This window comes from Trachinotus anak, unplaced genomic scaffold, assembly GCF_046630095.1.
Source record: "Trachinotus anak isolate AG129_WGS33_773 ecotype Australia unplaced genomic scaffold, CSIRO_AGI_Tana_v1 ptg000021l, whole genome shotgun sequence".
NCBI lineage: Eukaryota > Metazoa > Chordata > Actinopteri > Carangiformes > Carangidae > Trachinotus > Trachinotus anak.
This window is the reverse complement of record NW_027273872.1, coordinates 4,792,247-4,808,236: the sequence shown is the minus strand read 5'-3', so window position 1 is coordinate 4,808,236 and position 15,990 is coordinate 4,792,247. Positions and strand designations below refer to the sequence as shown.

Sequence of the window (15,990 nt, the reverse complement as noted above, 5' to 3'; positions counted from 1 at the left end):
CAATAATAAAGATAATTGTTACTTTTTTTTAGCTTCCAGTTGTGACCTGTTGAGGTAAAAGTAACACATTTGGTTGTGATTATGAGGTTTTTTCTCCTGAGCTGACACAGTTCTGGAGCTTAGCGATTATAAATATAGTCTGTTTTTATTATTATTTATTTCATATTCACCTCAGTGTTGTGTCAGCCCAGAAATGAACTATTATTATATATAACTATTATTGTTATTATTATTATTATTATTTTTCATTATTATTATTGTTGTTATTATTATTATCATTATTATTATATATATAACTATTATTATTATTGTTATTATTATTATTGCAATTATTGTTATTATTATTCATTATTATTGTTATTATTATTATTATTGTTATTATTATTGCAATTATTGTTATTATTATTATTATCATTATTATTATTATTATATATAACTATTATTGTTATTATTATTATTATTATATAACTATTATTATTGTTATTATTATATAACTATTATTGTTATTATTATTATTATTATTATATATATAACTTATTATTATTATTGCAATTATTGTTATTATTATTCATTATTGTTATTATTATTCATTATTATTGTTATTATCATTATTATTATCATTATTATTATTATTATATATATAACTATGATTCTGGTTCTGATGATTATCTTGCAGTGCAGCTGCTGAGCAGTGAGCAGTGTCCGCCCTGCAGCTGCACCAGCAGAGGTCGCTGCTGGCGGCGCCTGCTCCCGGAGATAAAACATCAGCGTCGGGGTTGAAAGGGGAAAGGTCGTCTGGAAACATGGCTGCTCCCCTGGATGACATGTTTTCCTTCTGCGTGGACCCCGGCAAAGTGGCCAGCTGCGTTGAAGTCAGATTTATAGACAACGTTAAGGTAAGACCGAGTCCGCCGGGTCGGACTGAGCGGGCCGAGCCGGAGCGGTGTGGACTGCGGCTCTGCAGCGGGGCAGCCGCAGCCGCATGTCGGTGTCAGTGCAGCAGAGCAGAGGCTGCTGTGCTGGATAAACTTCACAGTACATCAGTTTGATGATTATTCTGACACAATCCGACAATCTGCTAATAACCACCAGAAACCCCTTGGATTTGTTGGTGTGGTTTGGCTGCTGTAATGAAAAGCCTGCAGGGAGGAGCAGGGATCACAGAATCAGAATCTGTATTATTGCCAAGTAGATTTTCACAAACGAGGGATTTGTTTCAGTGTATTGGTATAAAAAAAAAAAAAAAAAAAAAAGAGTAAACATAGTGAGAAGGAAAAAGAAACAAAGATGGAAACAAGCGAGTGCTGCAGGTCAGATCACCTGAATATGAATAGAAGAATTTAACAATTTAAAATAGAATATTTACAATAAAGATGTGAAAATATATTGTAGAAAATATAAATATATATAGTAGAAAATACAGAAATACAGCAGGAAACCTATTAGGGTAAGAAGTAACTAAACCTGAGAGCCCTGTGTTTCTTATTCTCCTAAAACCAGGATGTTTCTGCTGAAGGGACTGAACTCGTGTGGACTTGGCTTTTATATTAAAGTAAAGACCGAAGAGATCAGGCTGCTTACAGGTTATTTGTTCATATAAGAAATGTTCAGTCCTGGGGGGGATAAGAGGCCCTGATGTAGAGCCTCATCTCAGCTCACTCACAGCCAAAAACTATACTGAGCCACTCAGAGCTGATTCATGTTTTCTGTCTACACCTCCAAGCAAATAGTTCTGGGAAAAAAAGGTCATGATGTGACAGTATGAGTTAGACACCTGGATCTAACTCAAACCTTTATGAGGAGAGACCCTCAAGGGTTTGATTAAAGGCCAGAAGCTGCTGGGTTTGAAAGACTGATGGACCGTGTCCAGCAATAAGGACTTTCTCATTCTTCTTGTTTTAGGGTAAGGGCCTCTTCGCTAAAAGGAGCATCAAGAAGGGAGACAGCATTTTCATTGAGCGGCCTCTCGTCTCCGCCCAGTTCTTGTGGAATGCTTTGTATAAATATAAAGGTGAGATGTCCCCATGGTGTCTACTTGTTGTCTGTGTTTGAATATGCAGGAAAATGTGTGCACATTTTATACATATACACAGAGCTATATATAAAGCTACTGCGTTTACTGCTTTTGAATGAATCTTGCACCAATTAACAAGGAATGAGGCTGATCTTGTGTTAATAATGCTCAGTTTATTAGGAACACTCCCTCATGAAGGCTGTAACGTTGTTATACAGAGACGTGTTTCTGTTATTGAGCCTTCCCTCATTGATTTAAAAGAGGGTGGACAAAATAGTACGAACACTTTTCAGCATAATGCAGTACAATTTAATAGATTTTGCATTTTAGAATAAAGGGGCTAAGTTTTACTGTTGATGTGGTAAAAGGAAGAAGAATCCTGTCAGACTCTGGCTGCTCTAAATAAGGTGAAGTTTGCTGCAGGGATGTGAGGTTGTTACAGACACATAAAAAGTACAAAATTAAGGTTTGTTTCCTGATTGTGCATAAATGGCCCCAAAACAACATGTGGTGATGAGATAGGAGCCATATGAAGTTAGGAAAAAGGGTGACATGCTGTGATTGTGGAGTTGGTTAATTAACATGACTAACAATAGACTTATCACATTTTTTAAAATGGGATTGCTCACATATTTATCTGTGAATAATAATTCACAGGCCAGGGAACCTGCAGAGTTATCGTCTAAGTTTAGTTTACACAGGTTTCTGTTCTGAGAACACGCCGTCATTATGCAGACGATACTCACCATCCTGAACAACCCTGGACCTGAGCAGAGGTCAGAGGTCTGTCTGTGCCCAGTTAAGATCTGGTGTCTTGTCTCTGGCTGTGGGAACGAGAGGCTTTCATTCAGTCCCACAGGACAGAAGGTGTCTCCTCTGTGATTTGTCCATGTTGTCATCATTTTTCTAGAAAACCTCTGCAGGGCATCATAGTTGGTTTGATATGACACATGCATGTAGAATACAGTACATGTTTACATATATATTGCATATATTTGAAATTTGAGTGTTAAGTTTAATTTGTAGAGTTAATATCTGATATCATGTGTTTGAACGTGTTTTGGCTTCCTTCCTTCCTTTCTTTTTTTTGGCCTCTGATAGTAATATTAATGGTGTCTTGTAAGCTCATGTGGACTGTTTGACATCAGCACCATAAACTGCAGCTCCAGAACGATCACACAGCAGCTCTGTAAAAGTGAACATTATAACCTTCATGAAGGAGGATTTGTGGCAGGACTGTTACATCAGACTGCATTAGATTAAGCTCAGGACCAGTCAACAGTCTGGACACACTTTCCCACTCTCTGTATATAGTTTGAGAGTGAGGCTTAAATATCTTGAATGAACAAGGTTTGCAGTGATGTTTTTACCTCTGCTCATCTGCTGCACTGTCGTACTGCGTCCCCTCGCAGCCTGTGAGTACTGCCTGCGTGCTCTGGAGACTGCAGAGGAGAATGCGAGGAGACTCAGCGGCATCCCTGGACTCAGCCTTCCTCACCCTGAGCTCTGCCGCGTTCGACCGGAGCTGCACCAAGCCTGCCCCCAGTGTCAGGTCGGTCTGATCATCAACTGAGGAGCTGGTGGTTTTTTTTAAAGGCTGGAACTTTTTAAACTGAGAGAAAACTGAGATGAAACCTATTGATTCAAATGAGCTGTGGTGAGGATGGAACCACCACTGTATCAGTGGTAGACGACATAACAGGCTGATCAATCTTTAGAGGCCAGTATTGGTTCTATGGATCAATAAGCCAATCTGTCTGTCTGCTTTATTCACTTAAGTGAAAAAAAAGACAGCTGTTTATCCTTGGTGGTTTCTTTGTATTTGCACTATTGCATAAATGTATAGGACACATGCAAACGCTGTGTATCCAACAAAAAAGCGACTTACATTTCATTTTCCGATTTGGGTTCCTGAAGCTCATAATAACTTATTTATGTTCCGTATTTTTTTCAAACAAAAGACATGAAATAAAAGGATGTGAATTGCAATGAAATACAAATAGTTAAGATTAAAATAAGGAGCAATTTAACCTTTCCTCCTGAACTGCATTGAGCTCTTTCGATTAAATTTTAAAAAATGAATAAAGGTTTGTCACATTTAGCCAAAACTGTTTAATATCTCTAAAAAAAAAAGCAAAATATTGCTTCTTTGTTGTGTCAGATTCTCAGGAAAATTGATATTTTCTTATAATTTCCTGATGAAAAAAAGTTGTTTAAATGTGATAAATGTTTTGCTCTGTGGGAGGCCTTGATATTTTCAGGAATAACGATGCTGCATCATAACACAGTGATCTCTACTGAGGTGTTTGCCGTTGAAAACCTGGAAAAGTATTTATTGGAAAATGCCCTCAATGCACAGAGTCTGTGCAGAATAATATTCAGAATGTGTGTAAATCTCTCTCTCTGATGTGCTTTATTCAGTCTGGCAGATGTGAAACAGTCGGATTACCATTTGGAAGCAATAAGAAGCCATACAAATAATTTCCTCACACAATAGATGTTTATTAAGCGATGAAGACCTGTGGTTTTCCAAGGGTGAAGCAGCCTTTTTTTTTTTTTTTTTTTTTTTTTTTGTGTGTGTGTCTGTACCAGTCTCACTTTTTTTGTGGTCCCTGCAGGTGATGTATTGTAGCAGCGAGTGTCGACAAGCTGCAGCAGATCAGTACCATCGGGTTCTGTGTCTGGGTCCCTCCCAGGAAGATCCGGACCACCCCATCAACAAGCTCAAAGATGCATGGAGGTGAGGGGGGGGGGGCATTTCATACACAGACACTCAGTGGCCACTTTATTAGGTACATCTGTAGAACCTATTACCGTCCAATATAACAGCTCTGCCTTAATTATACCTTTTTATGAAGTTTATAAGGTTCGGTTTTTGTTGACATTGTAGAAAATGTGGGAATCTCATTACATGTTTATTACTGAGGATGACTGATCAAAGGTGGATTACATTATATTCAGGGGTGTTTCTCATTTTTTCTCCTCCCTATTTACAAGCATGAGGGATTGTACAGGTGGACCTAATAAAGTGGCCAGTCCTTGTAAACCTACATGAGTGCACTGGATTATTAAAAAAAAATTCTCATATGCCTCAAAGAAGATAATTTGTCTCGTCATCAGGAGTATGCATTATCCTCCAGAGACCTCCAGCATCGTGCTCATGGCCAGAATGGTAGCTGTGGTCAAACAGGTGAGTTACTTTTTAGCTCCTAAATTATTGGACAGAAATGACTTCATTTCAATTTATTCTGGTGTGTGTACTAATCGTGCAGGAATCTATGCAAACAAAAAAAAAAACAAAACACAACAAACACCTTTGCTATAAAAGGACGGAACATGGTGCATGTAATTAGATTTTTTTTTTATTGCCCACTCCCCATTGTTCCATCGTGTTTTAATTCAAAGCTTATGCTGTTAAACCTAGCTTGAAATTAACTTTCTATTACAAATAAGAAAGCTGGTTCTGAAAATTATTTTTGTAAGGTGACAAGTGGGAGGAGGAATTTCTTTTTTTTTTTTTTTTTTTTTTTAAAGGAGACTTTGTGCTCAGTAAACAAATTCCACTGTGATGCACATAATGATGTGGAAACATTTAATGTGGCACTGTGAGTTTAAAATAAGAGAAACCAAATATGTATCAGGGAAATTAAGATGCGGAGATTCTTACTGTACAAAAATGACTGGCAACACACAGCTTCCTGTTCAAGGATAAAAAGAAGCTCTGATTCTACAGTTACTCTTGTCGATACCAGTAAATTAGTTTGCACCAGTTCTCAATTGGCCCCAACTTTTAAACAACACTTATTATCCTTAATAATAACCAGCGAAACATTGGGCAGGTGTAGCAAAAAAATATAGGATACTAACAATAAAATACACCATGATAACCAAGTGACACAGTGTTGATACTGGTTATGTTGTCCAGGCTAAAGACAAAGCGCACTGGCAGAAGCTGTTTTCTCACTTCTGCAGCCGGACGGCGAACGAGGAAGACGAGATTGCCCATAAGCTCCTGGGAGAGAAGTTCAGGGTAAGTTGCCATCATGTCATCTCTGACCGTCGCAGCGGTTTGCAGGTCAATGAGCAAAGCGCGGCGGTGTTACTCTCCCCCGGCACACGTTCAATTCCCACTGAGGCCACCAATGCTTATGTTGTGTGTTATGTAACTGTTTTGTTTATCTGTTTCACGTTGTGTCTGTAGGGGCAGTTGGCCTTGTTACACAGCCTTTTTACAGCAGCACTTTATGATGATCATCTCAGCCGGGTAAGTACGTCTCAGTTCATTTTCACCAAATGCTGCACAGCTGCCAGTCATATCAGTTTGTCGCTAATTGCTGCGTTTTAGAGCCGACTGTTGTCTGATTTTATGTCGACTGCTTTGTCTTCTAAATGTTGTCCTACCCATAAAGTCATTCTTAGTATAAATGTCATGATGTTCATTTTTTCTGCCAGGCTTTTTTAATTGAGTGAACAATATTGATAGCAGAGTTATTGTTTAAGTATTTCTTTTTTTTTTTTTTTAAGTGGACACCAGAAATACTTTAGATTCAGCCTCTCAAATCTGAGGCTTCGCTGAGTTTTGCACCATATCAGTATAAACGGATCCTTTTTGGACAGTTGAAGGACTCATCTTAGGCTCTGGAAAATTGTGACGATCATTCTTCATTATTTTCTGACATTTTATAAACTACACACTTAATGGCAGATTACATGATCATAATTAAAAAAATCTCGCACAATGTCTAACTTGCAATAAATAATTTATTTGCAACATTTCAGTGATAGACTGAATAAACCAATTGTTTATTGCAGGTTAGAGAGTGAAGGATTTTTTAAAATTGCTACTTAGGATTCATTCATCCTGTTGTCTCGAACGAACCCGTCTCACTGAATAGATGTGCAAAATGTTCTTTTTAGATTACATGATAATGAAGAATTCTAGTTGAGAGCCCAAGGTGAGGTCTTCACAGGTGTTGTTATGTCTAACCAACAGTTCAAACCCCCAAGATATTCAATTTATAATGAAAGTCCTCCCATTTCAGAAGCTTGTACCAGTAAATGTTTGGCATTTTTTCTTATAATGTGACTCATAAATTAGAAATAAAACTTAAAAATCATAAATTAAACAGATTAACAATCAGATAGTTGCTTATCATTTTCATTTTCTAAGCTGACATAACTGTAAAGTGATGCCTGTTCCCCACATGGATCAGTACAGGTGTGGTTTGTATTGCAGTGGTTCGTCCCAGAGGGTTTCCGCTCTCTGTTCGCTCTGGTGGGAACCAATGGACAAGGCATTGGCACCAGGTAAACTCTCTCATCCTTCACTTCAACTCACCACTTACCAGCTGTACTCTGGATGTGGAGCTGCTGTCTCTTTTGTGCTTTATTTTCTTTTTTTTTTTTTTCTGTTCAATTCCAGCTCTCTGAGTCAGTGGGTTCATGCCTGTGATGCACTGGAGCTTCCTGCCCAGCAGAGGGAGCAGTTGGACTCCTTTATCGACCAGCTGTACAAAGACATTGAGAAAGGTCACAGTTTTATCTCAGTCTTGCAGTTTTTTTTAAAAGTAATTTTTTTGTCTAAACTGGGCAGATTTGCAATGGTCCTATCATGAGTGAGTGTTTTGACCCAATGACATTGCTGTGATCTCAACAAGAAGTCGGGAATGTGCGTAATCTGTCTTCTCCCCTCTGCAGAAACGGGAGACTTTCTAAACTGTGAGGGCTCTGGACTATTTCTGCTTCAAAGCTCCTGTAAGTGCAGATGATGTCTGTGTTATGAGAGCTGTCACTTCAGTTCAAAAATGCCGTTACTCTGGTCAGGAGGCTGTCTGATGACCCACCACCCCCCCTTTTCACCCCTCCCTGTCGCCTCCTTGACCCGTGCAGGTAACCACAGCTGCATTCCCAACGCAGAAGCTTCCTTCCCTGACAACAATTTCCTGCTTCACCTCAGTGCCCTCAGTGACATCAACCCCGGAGAGGTCAGCTGACACGTCTGGGTTTGGAGTGATAAATTCTGGCCTGGGATAGACGGGACAGAACATCCCTCTCTAGCTTTGTGTGCTCCCTTGTCAGACGGTATTAGAAGGCTGAGACTCTGAGGATTGGAGTGGGTTTGTCAAGCTGTCAGAAAGATTGAGAAGCCTTGCATCTGCGCGGCACAGTAATGTCACAGCAGCCGCTCTACTTTCACAGCAAAGCTCCCTTTTGAATGCCGGCTAAGACAGGAGCACTTTGTATAACATTTCACCAGTAGAGGGATGGAGCAACTTCCTGCATGACGGGGGGGAAAAAAACCATTATCGTGTTTGTGGGACTCAAGTGTTAAGACTTTAAGGCTCAGTAACTTCATCTTATTGACGTTGTGCTTCTTCAGCCAGTTCAGCTGTTTGTTTTCTTCCATTTTCAGGAGATCTGCATCAGTTATTTGGACTGCTGTCAGCGGGACCGAAGCCGTCATAGCAGACACAAAATTCTGAGGTAAACATCTGTAATCTGTCGGGTGAATCACTTGAATGGGGATCACACTGTTGCAAATTCCATCTAGATCAATAAAAAGTCCTCCAAGCAATAATGGGCAGTCCTGAGGCAGGAGTGTTAGGGGTCTGGTGGCTCCTCCTGTAGCTCGTGCTCCATCACTCACCACTTTTCTCTGAGATGCATAAAGTTTTTACTGCATCCTTTGATACTTCTGAGCCTTGAAAAGGTGCAGTTACACTCCAGATTGGTGGTGTGAACTTCCTCTCCCTCTGCATATCGCACCAGCTGAAAGTATTAATTGCACCACAGTTATTAATTGCAGTATTAAACACTGACTTCCTCTAGTGAGCTTGAACGCCACCTGATTTATCTGAGTGTAAAATACCTGTGATTAATTCAGCTCTTGTTAGAGGTGCAACATTGTGACTGGCGGAACATTTTCTTCCCAGGGAGAACTACCTGTTTGTCTGCTCGTGTCCAAAGTGCGTCTCCCAGACGGATGAGCTGGATGTGACATCAGAGGAGGAAGAGGAGGAAGAGGGCGAGGCAGAAGGTGAAACAGAGGGGGATGAGATGGAAGATGAGATGACAGATGTCTGATGAAAGACTTGCCCGTATTGTTGTCAGCCATTCCCATTCCTGCCACCACACCAAGCAACCACGAAGCCCAGAAGAATAAAGACCAATCCAAACCACAATCTGCGTTTCACCAGAGCTGTCCAAATATCTTACTGTCAACACATTTCACTGATTCTTCGTCCAGAGATCAGCCGCAGAAAGCTTTTCCTTTAAAAAAGGCACATGTAAGCAGTGTTAAGTATTTATTGTTCTGGCTCTACTTAAGCACACAGGGTTTTTAAGTACAGCAAAGTCTATTAGTTCAAAGTGCTGACTTTCAAGTTTGAAGGATTCACATCCATACTGGGCGAACGATATGGGATTAAAGCTGCTTTTCCCCTCGGGGATCTACGCATTAAAGAACAGCAGAGCTACATGCTAATTCTCTGTGGGGTCGTCACTATGAAATGACCCCTTACATTACATCATATGTCATCTTATTCATTGTCAATATATAATATATTAATTAGAGCAACTTTAAATGAATGGTGAAAGTCAGCACTTTTATCCCCTTAAGTAAATGTCATTTGAAATCCAAATGTGCAGGAGTGCAGAGTCAAAACAAAACTATCACAACACCCTCTGACTGCACTGTGCCACACCTCCAGGTCCATTAAACACAATTCCGAGGAACGCTTATCATTTCTTCTTCTCCTAAAGTGATTCAGCAAAGAGCAATTGGTTCTCAGGTGTTTTTTTTTTTTTTTTTGTTTTGTTTTGTTTTTTTTGCTCTACTTATAATAAGACTATGCATACTGAATTGAAGAGGCTTTTAATTTATATTCCATTGTAATTACAGTCCTGTCATATGGGAGGCATCCAGCCAGTGAAATATAGTTTGATTTTCATATCATGATCTATGGGGTTAAGTTAAACCTTACTTAATGTGTTACAGAGACCTTGAGTGGAAAATTGCTTTGTCAGTAACTGTTGCCCTTTGTTGAGAACTGTATTTCAAACCGCAGTTCCACATGAGTGAAATAGCTGCCGCTGCCCACACATGAATCAATATTACAACAATGACTGTAATCACAAATCCCAATATTCTCAGTTACTCAAAAAAGATTGGAACTATTGAAAGAGCAATCCCAATTTTCTCAGTTGGCATTCAGCGCAGTGGCACATGAGAACATGGCTTTGTAAGTCACAAGTATAATTTAAATATTAGAACGGCAGCAAACAGGAGCCTAGCAGTTGTCGTTTTTACTACTCTGGCATAAACCATGGAAATTGGATGTCTGTTGAGTCGTTTATCTGGTTTACACACCTCCCGCCTTTGCTACAGAAGAATGTTCTGGTAAAATATTTGTTCAGTCATTGCATATTAACCACAGATCCTGAGTCAAATTGACTTTCTCAACAGGGTATGAGTCCTCGCTAATCATTGTTTTTTTTTTTTGTTTTTTTTTTATGGCTGCTACACTCCATCCAGCCTTTTTGCTGTAGCATTTTTAACATGGTGCACTCAGAGCTGATATTATACTTCATCTCATCAATCAGTAAGTGGATTAAATGAGGTATTCTACTGCTGATACCTGTCAGTCAGTCTCTGTTCACACTAAGAGTAAGTACAGTCTAATTAGTGCAGGCAGATAGTGAATAAGAATGAGCCCACAGTAATAGTGTCCAAGTATAATCCCCTGCTTTGCCCATGCACCTCCAGTCATCTATGGTTGACATTTCCCCATTAGCCTTTCACTCTACTACAGTCCCCTGTCATTGCTGCACTTACATCAAATGCTAATTCACCCATAATGCAGCAAAGAGACATGGGATGAAAAAAACAAAAAAGAACACATTATGTCCATGAAAGGATGCACACCTGGGACCCAACACGGCAGGAGGCTGGACCTCTGGACACGTCCTCCAGTTGAAGCTCCCCCCACCATCGGTCGTCATCCTCTGAAGCTGTGCCAGAGTCACTGCAGGAGCTCTGTAACTTTTGGTGCGGCAGCCCACTGCAGGGGTCAGGCTCGGGCAGGCGAACATATAGTGTAGATCTCCACATCACACAGCACGGCTGTTTCAAGTAGAGAAAGCACAGAGGTCAAAGAGTCCATCCTGAGAGAAGTGGGCCAGATAGAGGATCATTTGAGGACTGAGGGGGCAGGCAGTGAGGCAAGTGTTTGAGGAAAGGAAAAAAGGAAGTGGGGAGAGCTTTATGACGGGCAGTTATTACTATGCAGAGAAAGAATCTTTTATTCTGACAAACCAAGTATAGAACGCTTGATATACATTTCAAAGACTACAGTGATCTAAAAGCAGAATGTTACTGTCATTGCCATATTATGCAGACGTAGGAGGGACAGTTCTTGACTTCATTTACGGAGATAAAAGATGGCATATTTTCTCCAATATCTTAATGTTATGTGCAGAATGTGCTGTTTTACCTTTTAATTATAAGACTTGACTACACATTGCTATATCAAAGGTTTTTAAATCTCAGACTGAGATGCTCGTGCAGTTTTACTCCAAAATCTATAAACGGTTGAATAAAATACGACTGAGATTTTTCAGTCTGGGGCTGTAAGAATAATTTGAACACAACTTTACTCTTCTTACAATTAACTTCATGGGTACGGATATACGCTTCTAAGGCTGCGACTAACATGAACTTTAATTACAGACTAATCTTGTCAACTTTTCCAATAATTTGTTGAATAGTTGAGTCAGAAATAGCGGCCACAGTCTCCTACAGCCCAAGGTGATGTTTTCAAATGTTTTGTCTGAATTATAAAAAGTATTCAGTTTACAGTGAAAACAGAGCAGAACAGGAAACCTTCACACTGGAGACACTGGAACCAGAGGATGTTTTTTAAATTAATACTTAACTTAATTGATGAACTGAAATGGTTGTTGTTTCATTTGACTACTTAATAATTGGCTAATCATTTCAGCTCTATAAATCTATAAATCTTAATAGAATTTTTATCTTCCTCATCTATTAGATGTTCTTTCATTTCAAATTATTTTTTACAATTTAATTTTTCGTGTTTTCTTGATTTTTGTCTGTTGTTTTCTGTAAAGTAATTTTGTTTTTCAAAAGCTGCCTTCAAATTAACAGGCTTTGTATTTTTATATCATTTATTTTAAATTATGTACAAACCAGTGAGGAAAAAATAACTGGTCTGGTAGTTCAGCTCTAAAATACTGAGCTTCGTCTCTGAGAACTTGCAGCAACCTGCTGTTGATTTACTCACTAAGGTTAAAGGTGGACTATGTTGTTTATGGCTGCTAGTGTGAAAGTTGTCTAACTGTTTCACATTGCGTACTTGAAGTGGGAAAACTATGAAATGGAAGCTGGTTTTTAGACCCGAGCAAAGCGACGCTGCTTGCAAACAGGCTCCATATGGAAACAATCTCCAACCTACGTTAGCGCTGTCCAGGTTGGTTACCACAACGGATCCCACTGCTGCCTCGGAGGGCGACTCCAGAGCTGACGTGATGAACGACTGCCTCATGTGAAATCAGGCAACCTGAAGTGAGGTTACTGCACTTTAGCTCACCCTGCAAGAAAATAAACACGAGAGGGAAATACAGTTTAAGAACACAAACATCGCTGCTGAGTGAGCTGCTGGTTTTGATCACTTTGAGATTTCTGTGGTTGTATTCTGCTCAAATTTTTCTTTGGTTAAAATCAAAATGGTACAAATTGTCAATTGTACCTCTGCCATGTAGTCATCAGGGATACTTTTGAAACGCTGAAGGCTGCTCAATAACCTCATATTCGTCTTCAGGGAGGGACATTTAAGACCTCGGTGGCGTCAAATAAATCTTGCAGCGGGGCCTGAACCAGTGGAACAGAACGTGAAGAATTGAGCTGTAAATCATCCAAAGAAGACTTGTGCATCACAAATGTTACAAAAGGATCTACAGTTAAATACACACTGTGTTTGTAACTATCTGACAGCGAGGGCTCAAAGAGTAAATGTTCTCTTCTGACACCTGAAGTGGGTTTGTGAAAAGATTCTACCTTGACGAGAGGTAAAAGATTTGAAAAGAATATTCTCTATGGTGACTTTGTTAGTTGCTTCAATTTTTGACTTTGAGACAAAAACATGAGCCAATAATATTGTTTGCTCTGGAAATTCTGAGCTCTGGCGATGGGATTAAAGGTCTATCGATCCACCACTTTGGTCCAGACTGAAACATGTCACCAACTGTGAAATCCCATGAAACTTTGTGCAGGTATTCATTGTCCCTGGAGGATGAATCCTACTGACTCTGGAGATCCTCTGGCTCTTCCTTCGATGCCACCACGAGTCCCGTGTGGTTTCGGGTAAGCATCTCAACAAGTATTGGCTGAACTGATATGAAAGTTTGTCTAAACATTCAGGATCAATGTTGATAACCTGTGATCCCCTGAACTTTCCTTTAGCGCCATCATCAGATCCAGCCTCAGTTGTACTTGCACGCAGTGCTAATTCGTAAACCTTAGTGTGCTAACATGCTAAAGTGAGATGGTGGGCATGCTAAACATCAGTCCAGCCCCACAGGGCTTCAGAACACGAGTCTCTTTGGCGGAAATTAAAGTGTACAAAGATTGACAGATGAGCAAATGTCATTGCTAACTCTGGAAATACTGAGCTCACTAGTTTAAGTATTTTGTGTCTGGATTCTTGTTTTTTTCCAAACACAACAAAGAAACTTATTATTCTTACATTGCAGTGGTTTGAGACCTCCAGCACATGTGTACATTTTACTTTCTCGAACCTTTGAGTTTGAGACTTGGGCAATTAAAATAAGACCATTGTGCTATATGTTAAAGAGGTCAACTGTGATCTACTGTGAATGCATAGATGAATTCTTTCTCTAAGGTCAAGCCAGACATTCCCATTGAGACCAAACATGGTCTGACTCATGTAGTGCAAATGAGGCATTTGAAACACTTTGGCTATTCAGCTTTATCTCTTGCTATCTCCTTCTCACATCTCGTGCAGGACATTCAACACATCCTTGCTGGATGAGGCTAATGCTTTCTTTAGGCTCTGGCATTTCAAAGTCCGGGATGCAAAAGGGGGGTAACAGTATCCAATTATATGCAGCTTATTCTTGCTGGTCAGAATCATAGGCATGCTAGCAAGACAGCTTGGCTTGATAAGACACTTTTCAATATCAAGAGAGTGTCTCGCATCCTGTGGGCAGCTGGTGGATGGACTGCTTGTCATGCAAAAGGTCACACACATGAACCAGCTGCAGGAAAATAAAAAGGCAAGACTCAGTGAAAATTGGCTGGAGACAGAAAGTTCGGACAACCTGAATAAAGTGTCTTTTCAAACTGCAAATCAGTGACGTCAATTTGAAACCTTATAATAGATCCTGAAAGTTTTAGAGATGAATGTGTCACTGCATTTTTTATAATTCAAGGAGCCACTTTTCATAAGAAATCACAGTCTTTAATTAGCATGTCTTGGTGTGGAATGAATGGAGCTTTGAATAGTTTAGAGCCTTGATGGGAAAAAAAAAAATCTGGATAAGATGTTTTTTTTTTGTTTTTTTACCTTCAAATGGTGGCAAACAATGAAGCCTGCTTTTACTGATGTCACTGACACAAGCAGAGTCAAAATTGTACCTGCAAATGGATACTGTTGGTTACCAAATAGCAAACAGATGTCATGTACAGTCGGAATTAGGGCTGCAATGAATAGTTCATTATTTCCATTATAGACTGATCTACCGGTTATTTTATACATTTAGATATATAGCTGAGATTAGATCAATGTTAAAGTGATGGTTCCCAGTAATTTAATGAACAGCAGTGCAAGTAGAATAGATGTTGCTAATGGCTGCACGATAAGGTGCATGATTGTCCGATGAAAGTCTATAAGCTGCCAGAAGTTAGTGAAAAATACACATTTTAAAGTCCAGGAGCAGCTGACTTCTATTGTATTCAGATTGTTTGTTTTGTCCAATCAACAGTCCAAAACCAAAATATATTCATTTTACGATAAAGCAGTTAATCATCTAATTCTCACACTTGAGAAGGAATTTATAGACGTCAAAAAATAAATAGAAATGATGAATGGACTAAAATGTTTCCACCACAGATGGAAGGTTAGGAACAATAAATGTAGAGTTTGTAAATAAGATTGGAAATTGTATCCCTTTGGCTTTTACATATTGATCACTACCCTGTGCCACTGTTTTGTGGGCCCCAAGAGAATTCTGTCTTCCCATCAATCTCTGGTGGAAATGCCTGCGAGAGGCAGGAGCCTCTGTGAAGTGACCCTTTCAAGATGTATGGTCTCCATGTTTGAATTCTAAAGAAAATGATCCTTCATCTGTAAATTTCACTGCTCTGTCCCAAATGAAATGGCCTGCGTGTGAAAGTGAGCCCACCCCCCTCACCATATACCCTCAGGACATGCTTTGACTAGCGGGGGGGGGAGCAGGCCTAATGCTTTGTGCAGTTATTTGAGGTCCTCACAACTTCTACTGATTACACATGAAAAGACCACATAGCCTTGGTTTCACAAGGCTCCTTCATTATGCTTTCATGGTGAGACAGTCCAGTGACCACATGCCTCATACATGCAGCTTATATTGTATGCAAAAGCCTGAGCACCACTGGGTGAATCACATTAGTTTTCTGTTCTTGATTCATGAATTTCCACCCACTCTTCCTGCAGATCAACTCAACTTCTGAGATATTTTAGGCTGCCTAGAACTCCGCATGTTTAAGACTTAAACACAGATATTCGCTCATGTTCAGGTCATGGGACTGTGGGGGACTGGTGGATTTTGAGGTATGCTTTAAATCATTGTGCCGTTGTAGTTTATTGACTAATCTGCATGACATTTGCATCCAGAATTTGCTAATATTTAGTGGAATCCAACCTTCCCTCGGTCAGTTCATTATTTCCTGTCAGCTTAAG

The 15,990-nt window shown here is 39.6% G+C and overlaps 1 protein-coding gene across 1 annotated transcript; it reads left to right on the top strand.

Annotated features, from left to right (window-relative positions):
- Positions 1 to 736: 736 nt before the first annotated feature.
- smyd5 (SMYD family member 5) lies at positions 737 to 10,350 on the top strand. Its single transcript, XM_071457713.1, has 13 exons — positions 737 to 896; positions 1,903 to 2,011; positions 3,427 to 3,566; positions 4,633 to 4,754; positions 5,135 to 5,204; positions 5,940 to 6,044; positions 6,216 to 6,278; positions 7,251 to 7,321; positions 7,437 to 7,543; positions 7,712 to 7,768; positions 7,904 to 7,998; positions 8,427 to 8,497; positions 8,947 to 10,350. The coding sequence occupies exons 1-13, from the start codon at positions 804 to 806 to the stop codon at positions 9,095 to 9,097; spliced, it is 1,254 nt and encodes a 417-aa protein (XP_071313814.1). The 5' UTR covers positions 737 to 803; the 3' UTR covers positions 9,098 to 10,350.
- The last annotated feature ends 5,640 nt before the right edge of the window (positions 10,351 to 15,990 follow it).